The 19,067-nt window shown below is 37.1% G+C and overlaps 1 protein-coding gene and 1 non-coding gene across 4 annotated transcripts in view; both read left to right on the top strand.

The window, feature by feature from the left end:
• Positions 1 to 13,287, top strand: part of LOC133336771 (protein gustavus) — an 82,046-nt gene extending 68,759 nt beyond the window's left edge. For all 3 annotated transcript variants that reach the window (XM_061545063.1, XM_061545067.1, XM_061545055.1), the window contains one exon: positions 13,131 to 13,287. In XM_061545063.1, coding sequence (XP_061401047.1) covers positions 13,131 to 13,270 — 140 coding nt within the window. In that variant the 3' untranslated portion in view covers positions 13,271 to 13,287. The remainder of the gene's footprint in view (positions 1 to 13,130) is intronic.
• Positions 13,288 to 14,423: 1,136 nt separating this feature from the next.
• Positions 14,424 to 14,575, top strand: LOC133336797 (U6 spliceosomal RNA). Its single transcript, XR_009754559.1, has one exon. It is a non-coding gene; the product is annotated as a U6 spliceosomal RNA (small nuclear RNA).
• Positions 14,576 to 19,067: the final 4,492 nt, after the last annotated feature.

Raw genomic sequence — 19,067 nt, 5'->3', positions numbered from 1 at the left:
CAGCGGGAATCCCGAATGCCAAGTTATAACCACTTTAGATTACCGAAAAGGCGAGCGTACCCCTTTATAAATACCAAATAGAAAAATTCCGACAAACATATTTTTTTATATTAAAGTCGCTGTTGGGAATGAGATTATAAGCCCTTAAAAGTACGCAAATGGGACGAAAATTGATAATTGTATTCATATTTGTACGCAATGTAAAATTACAGCTATTTACCTTAACCAAATTTGGACATTATTAGCATTTATATTTTAGTAGGAAGACTTCAAATCCCATTAAAACAAAAAATAGAAAAAAAACAAAATTTAAACAATCAAATTAAGCAATTGATGAGGGCTACCCTTAAGAGTGGACCAATACTGAAAAGTTCTAGTAAAAAGACTATATATCCAGGTAGAACACAATATACAAAATATAATATATAATATATATATATATATATATATATATGGGAGATATATCTAAATGTGAACCGATTTTCACGAAACTTAGCACACATCATTCTAGACTTAATTCAGTACGCTATGCCAATTTCGTGCAAATCGAAAGATAGATGGTACACAATTTACCTTAAATGGGACGAAGCTATATATGGGAGCCGACCGATTTTCACACATCATTCTAGACTTTATTAATTACGCTGTGCCAACTTTCGTGCAATTCGAAAGATACATAGGAACTTTAGTGGGCTATTTACCTAAAATCTTTGTTTACAATTTAACATGGGTAGACGGGCAGACGGACGGACGGACATGCTTAAATCGACTCAGAAAGTGATTCTATGCATATTCTCAAAAGGAACCATAGGTCTATCTCGATTATTTCTGCCTGTTACAAACATATGCACAAAGGCATAATACCCTGTACCACAGGGAAGGGTATAAAAATGTGCCTAAAAGCTTAAAAAACAAATATTGGGGTATGGTGTACCCAAAAACGACCGATATATTCCATTTCCAATATCAAATCTCATAGCAGTAGTGCCAACGTATGTGCAAAATTCCAAAGCTCTGACTTAAATATTGCGACCTCAATCGGACGAACATGGTTAAATCGACAACGAATAACCGTTAAGAATAAATGGGGTTTCTGATTAATATTTCATTATTAAATATTAACAATTTTGTTCTAGAAATTTTTAGCACTTTTTTCTGGCACTTTTTTAACAATTTTAGCACTTTCTAGCATTTTTTTTGGTGATTTTTTTTATAATAAACGCAATTCTATGAGGTACAAAAAGTCACCATATTTAAACAAAAAGTGTCATTAAATGCACAGTTGCTTTTGTACTTGAAATTGGAAAGCAGTCAAAATGACTGCCTTCGGCTTCTAGTGTTAATCATATCTGTCATATTTAGAAGTAATCCAGTAGTGTTATGACTTTTACGGAAAGCAAATTGACCCTTATAGCTACTCACATGCAGTGTTGCCAATTTAGCACTTTTAGTGCTAGATTTAGCACTTTTTGAACTCGTTTAGCACCAAAAAAATTGATCTAGCACCTAGCACTTTTTTTAGCATTTTTTAATTTGTTACGAATTTTTTTAAGGTTTTTATTCAGCGGGAATCCCGAATGCCAAGTTATAACCACTTTAGATTACCGAAAAGGCGAGCGTACCCCTTTATAAATACCAAATAGAAAAATTCCGACAAACATATTTTTTTATATTAAAGTCGCTGTTGGGAATGAGATTATAAGCCCTTAAAAGTACGCAAATGGGACGAAAATTGATAATTGTATTCATATTTGTACGCAATGTAAAATTACAGCTATTTACCTTAACCAAATTTGGACATTATTAGCATTTATATTTTAGTAGGAAGACTTCAAATCCCATTAAAACAAAAAATAGAAAAAAAAACAAAATTTAAACAATCAAATTAAGCAATTGATGAGGGCTACCCTTAAGAGTGGACCAATACTGATAAGTTCTAGTAAAAAGACTATATATCCAGGTAGAACACAATATACAAAATATAATATATATAATATATATATATATATATATATATATATGGGAGATATATCTAAATGTGAACCGATTTTCACGAAACTTAGCACACATCATTCTAGATTTAATTCAGTACGCTATGCCAATTTCGTGCAAATCGAAAGATAGATGGTACACAATTTACCTTAAATGGGACGAAGCTATATATGGGAGCCGACCGATTTTCACACATCATTCTAGACTTTATTAATTACGCTGTGCCAACTTTCGTGCAATTCGAAAGATACATAGGAACTTTAGTGGGCTATTTACCTAAAATCTTTGTTTACAATTTAACATGGGTAGACGGGCAGACGGACGGACGGACATGCTTAAATCGACTCAGAAAGTGATTCTATGCATATTCTCAAAAGGAACCATAGGTCTATCTCGATTATTTCTGCCTGTTACAAACATATGCACAAAGGCATAATACCCTGTACCACAGGGAAGGGTATAAAAATGTGCCTAAAAGCTTAAAAAACAAATATTGGGGTATGGTGTACCCAAAAACGACCGATATATTCCATTTCCAATATCAAATCTCATAGCAGTAGTGCCAACGTATGTGCAAAATTCCAAAGCTCTGACTTAAATATTGCGACCTCAATCGGACGAACATGGTTAAATCGACAACGAATAACCGTTAAGAATAAATGGGGTTTCTGATTAATATTTCATTATTAAATATTAACAATTTTGTTCTAGAAATTTTTAGCACTTTTTTCTGGCACTTTTTTAACAATTTTAGCACTTTCTAGCATTTTTTTCAACAAAATCTAGCATTTTTCCCCAACGAAGTTTTGGCAACACTGCTCACATGTAACTATGGCTAACTACACTCTTGTAAACCAGTAAGGAAAGTTCAAAGTCGGACGGGGCCGACTATATGATACCCTTCACCACTTTGGGTACATACAAGAGATGTTAACATCTACAATATCCTGTAGATAGAACAGAAATAGAATCTTTGGAGGACAATTGACATGGAATCGGGCGAAATTAAATATGCTATCTAGATAGATATTTGAACCAATTAAAAAAACCCCATACACATACCATTCTGAAATCAATTAAAAATTGCATGTCAAACGGGCTGACTTGGATTCTTTGGTACCATTTGTATGAAATCGAGTAAAATTATGTATGGGAGCTATATATAAGCACATGGACCTAATTCAGCAACCGTTGCATAGAAAATTTGTTTTTTGTTATCACTCTATATCTAATTTAATACCATCTGCCAAAATTTCGTGTAAATCAAACAGACATAGGCCCTTCGGTGCACATTTACACAAAATGGAACGAAAATATATATAAGACCTAAATCAAAATCTGAACAGATTTCAACAAAACTTATCACACATAATTTTTCTTCAATTGCATTCGCTATGCAAAATTTTGCTCAATTGGACAAATATTGGGAGTTTGGTGTATCATTCACAAAAAATCGTACGAAACTATATATGGTAGCTATGTCTAAATCTGAAACGATTTTAACAAAAATTCGCAGACATCAACATGGACATAATTCAGTACGCTGTGCAAAATTTTGTCCCAATCGGACAAATATTGGGAGTTTGGTTTCACATAAAATCGGACGAAACTATATATGGGAGCTATATCTAAATCTGAACCGATTTTAAGAAAACTTCACAGACATCAGTGTGGACCTAATTCAGAACTCTGTGCAAAATTTTGAGCCAATCGGACCAATATTGGGAGTTTGGTGCATCATTCACATAAAATCGGACGAAACTATATATGGGAGCTATATCTAAATCTGAACCGATTCCAAAAAAATTTGCACATATAAGCATGGACCTGATTCAGTGCGCTGTGCAAAATGTTGTCCCAATCGGACATATATGGTCTTTGGGAAGTTTGTGGGATTATACCAGTTGAAGCCACGGGAGCAGCCACTGAAGACGCATCAGATAAAGGAAGTGATAACTCCTTTATTCCATGAGTAGTTGTCTCCAATCTGGCGATAGCAACACTCATGATTTTAGGGGTTATTGTTCCTTCCGATGTATCCTTTCTGACTTCAGTAGCTGCCTCCGTCACAACACTAGCATACGACTGGCCACGAACAGATTCAAACCAAGGCTTTACGACTAGGCAAAGTTTTACCTGGCGCCTTTTTCGTAGATCTTTTGCGTTTCTGTCCAGAAACTGACGGCGATGACACAAACTTTTCAAGATCTTGGTACTTCTTGAACATTGAAGAAAAGTTTTCAAATCGGGTCGATAATGAGGAGAATTCACTTTTTATCGATGCTAACTCCGATCGCAAATCTTTTACAAAATTTTAAAAGTCGACAGAAAGTTTTCTACAATGCACGCAGCACCAACGAACACCAACATTTTCCCTAATTGAATCCACTACTCTTGCATTAATCCGGGCATACTTTACATGCCATTGATTAAGGCAAAGCACAATTCGTAGGGACACGACATTTTTAATGATTTTAATTACTTTTTTTATTATTTAATAATGTTACAAATAAAAATATCTGGGATTTCTATTCCTTAAATTTTTTATAAAAGCAAAGTGTTGGCAACTCTGTAGTGACAACTAAACAAAAAAGAAAGAAAGAAGAGAAAAAATGTTATGTTACAACAACTAAAAAAGTAATGTAACAAGAGGAACACACAGGTAATGAAACAAAAAGGTGACTATTATAATTAGACTGAGAAAATACAATTATTATAGCACTAATCAAAAATGATTTACCACACCAATTAGTACAATATGCACAAAATTATTAAAAAAAAAAACACTTCCAAAGCCTTTTTAATACACAGACACGTATTTTATCACAAAATATTAATATTTTCAAAAAAAAACAAAAGGTTACGGAGCACAATAAAATTGATCAACAATCACGACAGGGTTGCCAAATTCTTTAGTTCGTTATATCCAAGGTAAGACAAAACATAGGCTAAGCAGAAAAAATATATATTACGTTAGAAACTGTTTGGTTAACAAAAATACATGGAAAGTGTTCTATGCATATTCTCAAAAGGAACCATCGGTCTATCTCGATTCCTTTTGCCTGTTACAAACATATGCAAAAAGACATAATACCCACAGTGTGGTGAAGGGTATAAAAAGTATTGAAGATAGAAATTCTGATTGATGTTACTTATGGGATTTTTTGTATTGAAAATGAGATATTTCGGTCCATTTTTTACTGTATTCGATATTTTAAAGTTTTTCTTCATTTTTAACTAATCAGATATATTTTGGGTGGAAAATCTTCCTGCTAAAAGTTATCAATATCAGTCCCCTTAGGATCTTTGGTGTACTTTTTGTTAAGTTGTTGGGCTATGAAACTAAGATTAGAGCAGGTTCCATTGTTGGCATGAAACTAAGACTCGGTGGAAAATGAGCACCCACTATTCTGTGCCGTCCGTAAGCCAGGACTGGACAGCGACACGAGAGATGCTCAAGTGTCTCCGTCTCCTCCTCGTCAACGTAGAGTCTACAGCAATCATTAACATCATGGTCCCATTTACTGGTAAAGGCCCTGATATTGCAATGATCAGTAGATTCCTGTCATTACTCTTATTTCAGCCGCTTGACTATCTTTGTGAATAGTCACGGGTTCAACGATCTCTGCATCCAGACTTTTTATCATTTCCGCTGCCTTTCAAATCGCGAAGATTTCAGCTTGGAAAACACTACAGTTGCTATCCAGCTTGTAGGTTAACTCAAGGCCTTTCACAGTAGACGCCAGCCCCTGTACCTTCCTCCATCTTGGATAGAAAGCCAGACCGTCCAGATGAGGGTTTCTCCGTTTCCAGTCGTCTCTATCAAATATCAGGACTGGTGATTTATAGTCGATTAGTTTTACGCGTTGGTCCACTGTCATACCTGGTTCGTTCAAGATACAACCATGCCCAAAGGTACAACTTCGCCAAAGATTTTGTTCATGCAGCCTTAGGGCACTATGTGCGGCCTGACACTTAATGCTGAGGCCTTAAGTTCAGCATTGCGTTCAGAGCTGCCTGTGGCGTGATCCTCATGGCTCATGTTATTAAAATCGAGGCGGCTCTTTGTACCTTATCTAATTTGCTGGATGTCGCAGGTAGTTCCATCAAACAACAGAACCATATGAAAGAACCAGTGTTAGTCGATGGTTTTAGCCCCCAACTTTTCCCAATGGAATTCTTGCATGCATAGAGTGCAATCAGCCCTCTTCGCCCGTTCCTGTTGCGTCGTAATTGACAGTCCAGGATTGTGCCAAGGTACTTTGCTTCAGATGATAGATGAAGTTGCACTCCATCCAGTTTTAGTGGAGCAAAAACGCCGAGCTTACGCTTCGTAGTGAACATTGCCAGTTCCGTCTTTGTTGGGTTTACACCAAGACCGTTCGTCTTGGCCCAGCGTGGCAGCGTATATATGTATATATATATATATATGTATATTTTGTTTGTAATGTCATTTCAGAAGAAATATTTCAATTCAGAAAATATATTTTTGCAGCCGAATTGCCTTGTATAGACGCATGAAGTAAGTTCAAAAGAGAACAATAAGAATTGCCGCAAGTAAACTCACCTAATATAAATCAGGACTAAGGCTCTTTGCATAAGTTCCGAGATTGTTGACGGGAATTTTCCGGAAATCAATATCAACATGTCGTCCGCATAAGCTACGACTTTGATACCTTTTCCGTCCAGTTCCATCAGTACGTTGTTAATTACCAATTGCCATAACCAACAAGTAAGGGTTTCAGGAGTGCCAACCTTTTTAAGTGAATGGTTTACGGACTCAAGTTTAACGTTGTCAAAGGCTCCCTCTATATCTAGGAAGGCGGCCAGCGTAAAGTTTGAATTTTCCATATTCCTCTCAATGTAACTTACCACCTCGTGCAGTGCAGAATTTACAGACTTGCCCTTTATGTATGGGTGTTGTGAATTGTTAAGAGAGGTGTTGTCTATACCAGTGATGTTCATAATACTTGCATTGGTATTTGTATGTTACTCTCCCGCCAATGCTAAACAAACGGCAAATGTAAATTGAGAGAGAATACGCGTGGTTTGTTGTCACGAAAATGTAAAGGGATGAGCAGCACAGGTCTATACGATGGATCTATAGTCCTTTGGTGCAGACTGGCTTGGTTTCCCCACTTTAGTATTTTTTTTTCGTTCGTTCCCACGCCTCTCACACCCGCCCCTGCCGACCGAGGGGGCTACCTCCCTATACGCAGGGAGCACGTACACACCAAAGTCCGGACTAAGGCGGGTTAGTAGTGGTTTAACAACACTGGCTACAGATAGATCATCAGCCGGCAATTAGTAATAATACAACAAATATAAATTAGAATTAGATACATTAAACAGACATTACATTAACATACATTAAACAGACAACAGTAAACAAAAGCTACAATATAAAATTTGGCAACTGCTGCTCAAATTTTAGGGTCTACTATTTCCAAGCCCAGTATAGAATTCTTGATAGCATGCAATGGACTGCTTAGGCATATAACATTACTTATGCTATTATATATTACACATAAGGACCTCATTGGGTTGTTAGTTCGTAATTAGTTCTCGCGATGGACAATTTCAACGGTTCAAAATTACGTGTTCTTCGAGAGGGAACATTAAAAATTATTTCTCCCGTAAGAAAAGGTGAATCAATCAGACCACGTGTTAATTTAATAATAAATAATGCTCTTAACATGAAACGTCTTTTTTCTAGTGTTGGAAGATTAATTAACAATAAGCGACTTTTATAAGGTGGAAGTAATTTCGATGGGTTCCAATTTAGGCCACGCAAGGCAAAGATTAAAAACTGAACTTGAACTGACTCAATTTTATCACAATGACATTTATAAAATGGACTCCAAAGAATGCAACCATATTCTAGGACTGGGCGGACAATACTAACAAATAATCTTTTAGTAACATACTCTTTAGACCAGCGTTTAATGAATCCTAATAAAGACTTGGTTTATTAACACACGAATCGATATGAAGATGAAACCTTAGTTTAGGATCTAAGATGACGCCAAGATCAGAGAAAGAATCAACATTGTCCAGTTTGTATGACCCTATAAAGTAATCGGTTTGTATTGGATGTGATCTGAATACGGAAAATTTCTTACATTTTTTTAAATTAAGAGACATTCCATTTGCACTGCACCAGTTAAAGAGTGAGTGCAAATCGTACTGTAAATAAACTGAATTAAGTGTATTTATATGCGAAAACAGCTTGACATCATCTGCATACATTAGTATTTTGGAATAAAGAATGGAACTCGGAAGATCATTTAGATAAAGAACAAAAAATAACGGACCCAAATGACTTCCTTGCGGAACTCCAGAGGAAACAACAATATCTTTAGAAAAGGAATCACTGAACAAAACTTGTTGGGTACGATCCTCTAAATAGGATGAAATCGGTGTAAACCAGGGAGGACTCTGATCATTCAATTTGTTAACAGTAGGAACATAATTATTTAGAGAAGTATTTAGTAGTTCGTAAAATCTTGATACACACGAATCGATGTCACCACTTAGATCCCATATAGTTGAAAACAATGAGGAACGTAGTTGTACAATATTAGTTTTAGCAAAGTTACGTCTGATAATTGAAGTTTTTGCGGGCGCAGTATTAGAAGAATTATTTTTCAATTCTAAATTCACAGTGAGTGTAGGATGATAAATGTCTTCAGGAATTACATATGGAGAGCTTCTAAAGATTGAGATATTTAACGTAGACGAAAATACTAAATCTAATAGTTTCTATTTAACATTCAATACGTCATTTACCTGGTAAAGGCAGAGTTCAAAAATTTTATCCCAAAAAGCATCGAATACAATTGGATAAGTCGAGGGAACATAATCCAATATATTATCGCCCGGGATCCAAGCGACACCTGGAAGGTTGAAATCTCCCATGCAAATTAAAGAAGAATTGTTATAAAGTAACGAAGATACTTTTGCAATAAAATTAGCGTGATTTAAATATATTTCAACTCCTGAATTGGGTGGAATGTAAGAACAAGTTAAGAATATAGTGTTACTAAGAAATGTCAATTTTGCAGAGACAAATTCAACTGAAACTTCAACAAATTCAGAAGGAATCGTGTTATGAACTGCAATAAGAACTCCTCCTCCTTTTTTAGATGTTCTATCTTTTCTAAAAACTTGATAATTATCGGAAAATACCTCTGTATCGAGTTCATCAGGTTTAAGCCATGTCTCGGTAAAAATAATTACTTTATAATCACTATGGAAACTTTTAAGAAACACATTTCTCAATTTAGTATTAAGGCCTCTAACATTTTGATATAGAATCGGTAAGACTATATTTAGTTTTTTGAAGCAGGTGGAATACTCACAGTTCTAGGAATGTATGGACGTTCCCTGAAAACGAACTTTTTTACCAAGATACCATCGGGGCAAAACGAATTGTTTACTATAGAATTTAAAAATTTATTAGGAACTATTATTTTAAATGAAGCAATATCCCGAGGTTGAGATGAATTGAATTTAAAGATTTTTACATCACTATCGGATAAATCGTTTATTTTAGATTTCACATATTCACGGATATTATCAATAGAGGTGTTAGGGTGGAACCCAATTGGTTTGAAGAGGATGGTCCAGTTCCAATATTAGCAACATTAGGGGGAATAACAGCATTTGAAGGTTGACCATTGACAACAATAGCAGGAGGTGAGGATAATTTTTTTGAGGTTGCAGAAGTAGATGCTGAAGTTGATTCAGAATTAAGATCAGTAGCTAAATTTAAATAGAAACCGGAGCAGGCAATTGATTACCTTCAGGAATTACACTTTCCATATTGGAGGGGCAATTTGCCACTATAGGCGAGTACAGACTAATTAAGTTATCTGGACCTAGATTTGATGAACTGGGACCACTAGCAATATTAACTGATTTTTTCCTTTTAGGGGAGCATTCGGGAAGTTCAAACTTATTGACCATTTTTTTAGATTTTTTCAAAATTTTGATAAACCTAATTGAAACATTTTTTAAATTTAAAATTTCTGACCTAGTTTCCTTAAAAAGCCGATGACAATTTACCTCTAGATCCCTACATTCTAAGCAAGAACAACGGAGACCTTTGGACTTATCCGCAATAAAATCAAACTGCCTACCATTAAATGCATTAAAAACGAGAATTTATTTGAAATTATGCTAAGGAAAGCAAATTTAGTACTGACAATCAAGTGGGGAATATAAAACAAATGTCAAAACTAACAAAAACAACGAAGGAATAAAATAAACAAGAAGGAGAAATAAATACCAAAATACAAACCAAATACAATTTTTGGAAAAATTTGGAAAAACAAATGAACACTTAAAAACACTTTTAAAAAAAAAACTTCACAATTTCCAAATTAAGAATATTAAATTTTGTGGAAAAAACACTAATAAACACTTAATACGCCACTACAGACACGTTTAAATGAATAATTAATAATTTGGTTTAAAAGACACGCACAAAACACTTCTATACGAGCAGAGTTGCCATTTTAGTTCGTAAGTAATCTTTACCTCGTTCCATAGATCAGGAACGCACGAGAGAGTCAAACACACCGTATAGATCTTCTCAAGGATCAGATATATACTTGGCGAGGCAAATTGAAGCATCGTCGGTGTGATTCCATCTGGTCCTGGTGATTTATATGGTTTGAACGTAATGACTGCCCAGCGTATCTTATTTCTGTTAACTACCTTGCCAATGAGATCCAAATCTAGAGTTGCGAGAGGCTGAGTTTCTATCGACTCACAGAAATTTATCCAAGACTTTTTCTTTGCACGCTTAATTTCACTCTTGTATTTGTTGAAACTAGCTCTATAGGAGTTTCAGTCAATATCGAGTTTTGATTTATGCGCCCTGTTGTACAGTCGTCTGGTCGCTTTCCTGAGCTCACAAAGTTCCCTGTTCCACCACAATGGCTGAGATTTTTTCCCAGGGTATGTAATCGGACAGGATTCCTTATGTCATCTGAGAAGGACGTCCGTTAGATTGTCCACGGCCCCATTGAGTTCCACAGCTGTTTCTAAGTTTGTATTAAGAGTCAGTTGGGAGTTCGTTAGATCCGTGTATTTCTCCCACGTTGTTCTCCTCCTATTTCTATAAGGCTTTTGATTACTTCCGTCGAAAAAGTCCTCGAAGAAAATCTTCAAATGATCTGAAAAGGAACATTCATTAGATACTCTCCAATTTCTGATGACGTAGTCATCTATATTTGAGAGGTTAAGTCAATGACCTCCTCTCTATCCCTAATTTTAAATGTCGGATCACAACCATTATTACATATACGTGTAGCAGCCCATTTCAACAAAAACACATTATTTATTTATATTACATAATTAAACTAATATTATAAGACATTTACATTAGAATTTTTTACCGGGTTAACCTACTTTATGAGGATTTATTTGGCATATATTCAAAGGAATAGACAATTTAAACCCACTGGGTAAATTCGCGTCTCGCCCCACGAATTTGAGAAGATACGAAAAAGCACATTTGTAATGTTTCGCATCAGATATTTCTCAGGCATTTCCGACCTTTGAGCCGCTTTTCGTTGCTGGGGTCTCGATAGATTCCCCACCGTGGGACATCGCCTCTGTGCAACTTGCCTTATTTTAAGGGATGAAAATTCAATGGCCCATTTTGGATTTTTCGAAAAAAATTATATTAGTATTAGAGCGTCGAATTTAACCAGAGCTTCTGAGGCTCTAATGAATAGGACTGATTGGTATATTGAACTATGAAATATTTTCAAAACAAACCTCAAAAAAGTTTCAAAAGGAAACAGCAACAAAATTTTACAAAAATATATTAATTACTAAATTCCCAAAGTAGATTGGAATTGAATCACTTTTACTAGTTTTACTATAAAAAAGTACTGGAACAGAACAAAAGTGTCATATTGAAATATTTTTATATTTAGTATTACTTTTTATTGTACTATTAACAAACGAGAACCTTTTTTTGACGCTATTTTAAAATCGGAAACAATTTCGACTGATAACAAATGTTTGTAGGTTCTGAAACCGACCAATATTGTCGCTAAACTCAAAATCGAAGTGTTTCCAATGTAAAAAGCATGCATGTAGTCATCAATGTTCCCAAATAAACGGTACCAATACACAGTACACAAACATAAAACAATATGTTAGTGTTACTATTCCCGATTACAACGAAATTCGTAATGTTCCACATTTTGGTATACTAAAAACGTCGGAGCACAAAAAATCGTAGTGTATCGCGGTCGGTGCATTAAATCGTAGTATACCCCGGTCGGAACACTAAAAATCGTAGCTGTATCACTAAAAATCGTAACCGGAACACAGACAATTTATTTATTTATCTTTTTTTGTATGAATAAATATTATTTTTTGTTTTTCAATAAAGATTTAATCATACATATTATCATATAATACAAATAATAAGAATACAAATTATTACATAAATTGTTATTCAAATATTTTTATTTTTTACTTTCAATAAAAAAAATATTTTTCAAAAAAAAAAAAAAGATAGAGTAAGTGATGGTAAATTGGTATACCCATTTGTTTTTGGATTGCCATTTTTTATTTTTTATCAGATTAGACTGCAGTAAAATTTAAAATTGCATCAAAGGCGATTTTAAACAATATGCAGGTAATGTGGTATACCAATTGATGTTAATATGGTATAGTAAAATTGTCACTTCCAATTTATATTTTATTTAATTTATTGTTTGTTTTTAGTGAATGTGAATTAGCTCCAGATTTATGTCTTTTAACATTTTTAACGAATACGTTGAGTGGATTTTTTTATAATATAAACATGTCAACGCATAGCAATATTTAATTTTTGTATGGATAAGTTTTTAATACTCGTTTTTTATCCCTTGTGATTCATGGTTGACTATCTAGGAGGACAAATCTAGCAAAAAGTAATGTTTTCTTAATATGAATTAAATCAATAAACGTTTAATGTTTCATCAAAATGAATTCTTTTAAAATATTGCTACTATGTGCAGATTTGGAGTTTTCAACATTTTGCGATATTTATTTGTTAAATAGCTTCGTCACAACGATTAAGAATAAATAAAATAATTTTATTAATGCTGTTTCCTTTTTTTCATTTTCAGCGGAACCACTGCCCTTAATGGATTTATGTAGGAGAACAATTCGACATGAACTTGGTCGCGCCCATTTAGAGGATCGGGTTCAACAATTACATCTGCCTCATTCAATGAAAACATATTTACTGTATCAAAATCGTAGATAATATTTTTACTTAAACACATGTAGTTTGTAAAATGACACATAATGCATATTTTTCTAAATACTCATTTCCTTGGTGTAATATATACAAGTAATATTAATTTATGTAAGGATAGATTTGTAAATTGCCAAAAGCGTACACAAATACATTAATTTAGATTGGAGTAGTTTAAGCTAAGTTCACTTTCAATGTTTACAAAAAAGTATCGATATAACGAAGTCAATAAATAATTTAGGAAACAAATCTCTTTAAATGTTTTTTATAGTTATTTTTGTATGATTAATCCAACTGAAAATAATAAGCCCGATCATGAATATCCGCAAGGAATTCTGTCCAATAGAAAAATAAATTTCTCGAGAATAAAATCCTCGATCATAAATAACTTGGGAGAGAAAAAAGGTGGGTAAAAGCAGTTCTCATTGGGGTGGTATCGCTGGTAATGTAAGTACTTCGATCTGTTACAAGAGGCATTTGGGTATGAAAGGTTTTTTTTGTAAAGAAGCTTTTGGGAAGAATATCCCAACAAAAAATCTAAGGGTGATTAGGATCAGTGGCGAGATCCGAAACTATAGTCTTCCCTGTCTTACCCCTCGGCGGACAATGCCATATATTCCCCACTAATAAATAGTTGTTTTTTATAAAAATAACAAACTGGTATTCAGCCTGACTAAATATAAATGGCATCCCGAATAACCAGCCAACACTACAAAAATTAATAATATTATATTAGCAAACTACAGTTTAACATTATAAATATTTTATGACTAAAAATGGGCGTCTAGTAGTAAAATTTTAATCTGATGCAACTCGTATTTGAAGATTCCGCCGGTTTTTACCAATAATATATACTCCCGATTTAACGGTGATAACCGATTGCGCCGATCGGAAAATATGCATTTCATAGCTGAAAAAACCCCATTCTATAACATTTTGATATATATTGATTAAGCATGTTTTACATAATTACATCCTTTTAAATCAACTATATTATTTGTTACATATTGATCCATGGTATAATAATAGAAGGTAACAGCAAGTGTTGTTGTACAACAAACGATACAACAACCACTTGGAAATTTGTTGTTGTAAGTTTTACTAGTGTCAGTGTCTTTTGACAGAAAAATGTAAACAAACAAATTATATTTATTTTGAAAATGAAATATTTTTGAATCCTCACAATAAAATTTGAAAAACATGAATGAAAATTTATCAAATGTATATTTCTATCGCTTCCACATCTTTCCTATAATTAAGCCATTGCCACTGCGCAAGGATGACACGCAAAATCGTGAAGCGTTCCACATTTTTAAGCAATCCCCCTGGACCTCTCTTTAGTCAATTGTCCCTCTCTCGACGACGTTAATGCAAGCCTGGAGAGGCAGTCGGATCTTCTCCTCGAACTTCTAGAGGAAACCGGCTCCTTCCGCCTCAGTCAGGAGAGCATCCCAAATCAGCTCTGGGATGACTCGCCCTTGTCGGACGAGGATGACATCATGGAAACTACGGTGATTAGAACTACGGTGATAAACACAGTAGCAACCATGGTGTCTCCTCTGAAGCCAGGAGGGTCCTCTCAGTTACTGACTAAGGAGGTAAACCCTGGCGAGGTTGAAGATATCGACACAATCTCCACGGCCTGCAGTGACGTCGCGAGGCTTCTCAGGTAGTTGGCTGTCGAAACAGATGCTGGTACCGATGAGGCTCCCATCGTTAAGATGGATGATTCATCGGTACCAGTATCTGCTAGACAAGCTGACGCTAAGGAGATCGCTGCCAAGAAAATGTATCGGAGAGCAGTAAATTTCTGTAAACGATACATTGGACGGGACAGCGACTCCATCACGGGGAAGGAGTTCCTGTTAATCAAGAGGAACCTCAAACTCATTAGGAAGTTCTCTAGGAACTATCCTGATGATATATAGAGGGACTTCTTGATTGATAGGATCCCCGACCCAGTACTAGGACTACAGCTGTAGTCTCTTCTAAGGAGAAACCTGCTGATGGCCCCGGTACATCCAGGAAGCTGATGCCTGAGACGTCTAAGCCCTCAGCACCCCCAAAGGGTAAACTGAGTACTGAGACGTCCCAGACATCAGAATCCACAAAGACAGAAGGCAGGGGACTGTCGAAGTCGGCCCGAAAGAGAGCGCGTAAAAAGGCCTCCAAGAAGACCAACAAGGCACAACCACCCTCTGTCAATCCACCTTCTGCCGAATTCCCAAAGCTGACAGCCAAGGCGGTAACAATTGGGCAGTCGATAGTGGACAAGCAGAAGGTAGCGAACGTGAAACAGGTGCCTGCGTCTTCTGGGCATACCTCTGCAGTAGCTGCTACCCTGGGTGCCAAATCTCGGCCACAGCCCACGGCTGTCACGAGAATGAGGTCCTCGGAGGAGCAACAACCTGCTGCAAAGAGGCCCACGCAGTCGTCGGCCGTACAGAGCTCTGCTTCTTTTGCTTCGGCGGTAGCGTCGAAGGAGAAACCTGCCAAGAGCAGCGATTGTGGGATGAAAACAAAACACGCTGTCTCGAAACAGGTAGCCCAGACACCTACAACGGAGCAAAGCGACTCTGCTGATCCGAAAGAGGTTCCGGAAGATCTGCGGGTAGCGATCATCGACCGAGTTGACCCCGACGGGTTTATCAGTGAGGATCGATGGGAGCTGGGCGACAGCTATCTGAAGGACCTCTTCCTGTCCGACGAGGTTGATCGAGAGAGCCTGCGGTTTGGCCTGACCTCCTCTTACAAAGGGGTAAAGGTTGTTGATTGTCGCACTAAGAAGACTTCAGATTTTCTTAAGAAGACAACAGCCTGGACCCCCTTTGGGAGGGTGGTCGTCTGGCAGCTGTAGCGGTCCGAGAGATACCGAGCGGTATGGTAACTTCGGTGTTTATCCCAAAACCTTTCAAGGGGCTGGAGAAGACACTGAGGTTATTGGAGAAGCAGAACGACGGCCTTCAGACGAGGAGGTGGAGAATCCTCGCCTCGTTTGAAAGGAACGGCGGTGTAGTCGCGAAGTTCGCTACTGATTCTGCGGGAGAGGAGTACTTGAGGAAGAACAAGGGTGAGCTTGTTCATGGAATGGGGAAACGTTGTTTCCGCCTCACAAGCGCTTAACGTGATTCAGATTAATCTGCATCACTGTAGAGCAGCAGCTGCTGAACTGCTACTCACACTCCCTTCCTCAAACATCGACTTGGCGCTCATTCAGGAACCTTACCTGTGCAAAGGCAAGGTGACTGGACTGGCCGACATAAAATATACGCTTTTGTCTACCTCCAATGGAGATAAGAAATGCTTCTTTCTAATTTCAGCGATGGAGATATGACGACAGCAAGACTAGACAGAGGTACCACGAAGCCACTGATAGTCTCTGCGGTCTATCTTCCCTATGAGACTCCTGATCCGCCCGGTACTGTGGTATGCCGCCTATTGGAGGAGATGGGCAGAGTTGGTGATATCATCATTGGATGTGACGCCAACGCACATCACTTCCATTGGGGAAGCAGCAACACAAATACAAGAGGTGAGTCCATTTTCGAGTTTATACTTAGTTATAATCTTAGAATTTGCAATAGAGGCAATACACCAACTTTTGTTAATAGGGTGAGAGGTGAAGTCATCGACATAACCCTCACAAATATGGACGACTATGGGGTCGTAAACTGGGAGGTGTCTGAGAAATGTTCCTTTTCGGATCATAGACTCATATCCTTCCAGATTCCTACCTCTAGAGCTAAACAGAAACCCTATAGGAATCCTCGGAAGACGAACTGGGACAAATTCAAAGCTAAAACAGCAGTCTCTTTTCGGGATCGTAATGATCTCAAAACGACTGAGGATGTTGAATTAGCTGTGAAAAATGTCACAGCCACTCTTCTGAAGAGCTATGAGGCTTCTTGTCCTCTAACATACCCTGGGAAGAAATCTCAGCCGGTATGGTGGTCACAAGACCTTGCAACCTTGCGGAAGGCTGCAAGGAAAGCTTATAATAGAGCTAGTAAGACCAAACTCAGTACAGATTGGGATGTTTATAAAAGACAATTCAGTAGGTACAAGGACGAAATCAAGAAAGCTAAACGTGAGTCTGGGTCTGCTATAGTTAGTCGATCGAAGGAGTCAACGAAGCGGCCAGATTCCGCAGAGTACTATCTAAGGATCCAAAATCCATAGGAAGTATTAAGCGAAGTGATGGTACGTGGACAAACTCTGGTAGTGAGACTCTCGATCTTCTATCATCAACCCACTTTCCTGGTTGTAAGGACTATAGGGAAGATGCGCAGTGTGTGCATCAGCCTACAGTTCGGACGAGGGAAGAGGAGAAGATGATAGAAGATACTATAAGATACCCAAAACTGATATGGGCGATAAACAGTTTTCAACCCTATAAATCTCCTGGTCCAGATGGTATAATACCGGCCAAGCTGCAATCTTTACAGACGGGTCCAAGATGGAGGAAGGCACTGGCGCAGGCGTCTACTGCAGGGAATTAGGTATACAGAACTCATATAAACTCAACAATGATTGTAGAGTTTTTCAAGCAGAGATTCTTGCAACCACGAAAGCGGCCGAGATAGTAAAAGCACTTAATACCGACATTACGGGACCGGTGACTATTTACGTAGATAGTCAGGCGGCCCTGAAAGCAGTGAAGTCGCATACTATAAACTCAGAAGCAGTTCATGATTGTAAGACCGCTCTGACTGATATACGACAAATAGTTGGGCTATGCTGGGTTCCAGGACATAATGATATTGAAGGGAATGAGATAGCCGACGAGCTTGCTCGAGGGGGGTCACAGTCGTCCAGTCTTCTGATTGAGAGATCTGTGAAACCCCCTATTAGATTTTTCATTGGCAGAATCCGCGCGTTCCATTGCGAGGTAGTCGGCAACAGATGGCTGAGGGAACCTGCTTGCAGAATCTCTAAATCTATCTGGCCAGAATTCTCTCGTAAAAGAACGTCTTCGCTGCTGGATCACAGCAAGAGAGAGATCAAAATCGTTGTGGAGAGCATTACTGGTCACTGCAAAGTTAGATCTCTCACTTCTAAGTGGGACTCCAGTGGAGAGGATTACTGTCGTCTATGTGAGGACGAAGAAGAAGTGGAAACAATTGAGCACATCCTCTGCAAATGTCCATCGCTGATCAGCAGAAGACATAAACAGTTTGGATGTTATGAAATTGATAATCTAGTCTTCTTCTCCAAAATAGACCCTAACCAAATTCTAGGCTTTGTCAAAAAATTGACTTGGCTAAAATAATGTCTCTTCCGCTCCCTTTTTCTCACTATTTCTCTCTCTCTACTCTTCCACTATCTTTTTTCTTCTCTTTATAGGTATACCTATACATAAAGGATGATCACAATGGACATAGTTTCCGAGTGAACGGTTGTTATAATAACCGTACATCCCTAACCTAACCTAAGCCATTGCCATTATATGTGTAAGACGTATGAAAATGCAGGGAATTGAAAGTTATTCCATGAAGAAAGATTTGCTTCCTCAAACTTTCCCAGCAGACAGATTGAGTAAATTGAATACGGGAGCGCATTTAATAATGAACAATTTCAAATTGTATGCGTTCCCAATTTTCCTTTTGGGTGATTTTTAAAAACATAATTTCAGCCTTATTCTGGATATTCGCTGGGAGATATCTCGCATGTTAAAAAATTTTCGCTTTTACATTCTCGCCCTATTCTGAATGAATAGGAAGACGCAAAAAATGCGAGATGCGGATTCGAGTTTTCGAAAATGGTGGTTGAAAAAAGATTCGTGTTGCCATATTGTAATTTAAGTTGT

Source organism: Musca vetustissima, unplaced genomic scaffold (assembly GCF_032173495.1).
Source record: "Musca vetustissima isolate MV318-11 ecotype Yass unplaced genomic scaffold, APGP_CSIRO_Mvet_v1 utg5359, whole genome shotgun sequence".
Taxonomy (NCBI): domain Eukaryota; kingdom Metazoa; phylum Arthropoda; class Insecta; order Diptera; family Muscidae; genus Musca; species Musca vetustissima.
This window is presented reverse-complemented; position numbering and strand designations above follow the sequence as displayed.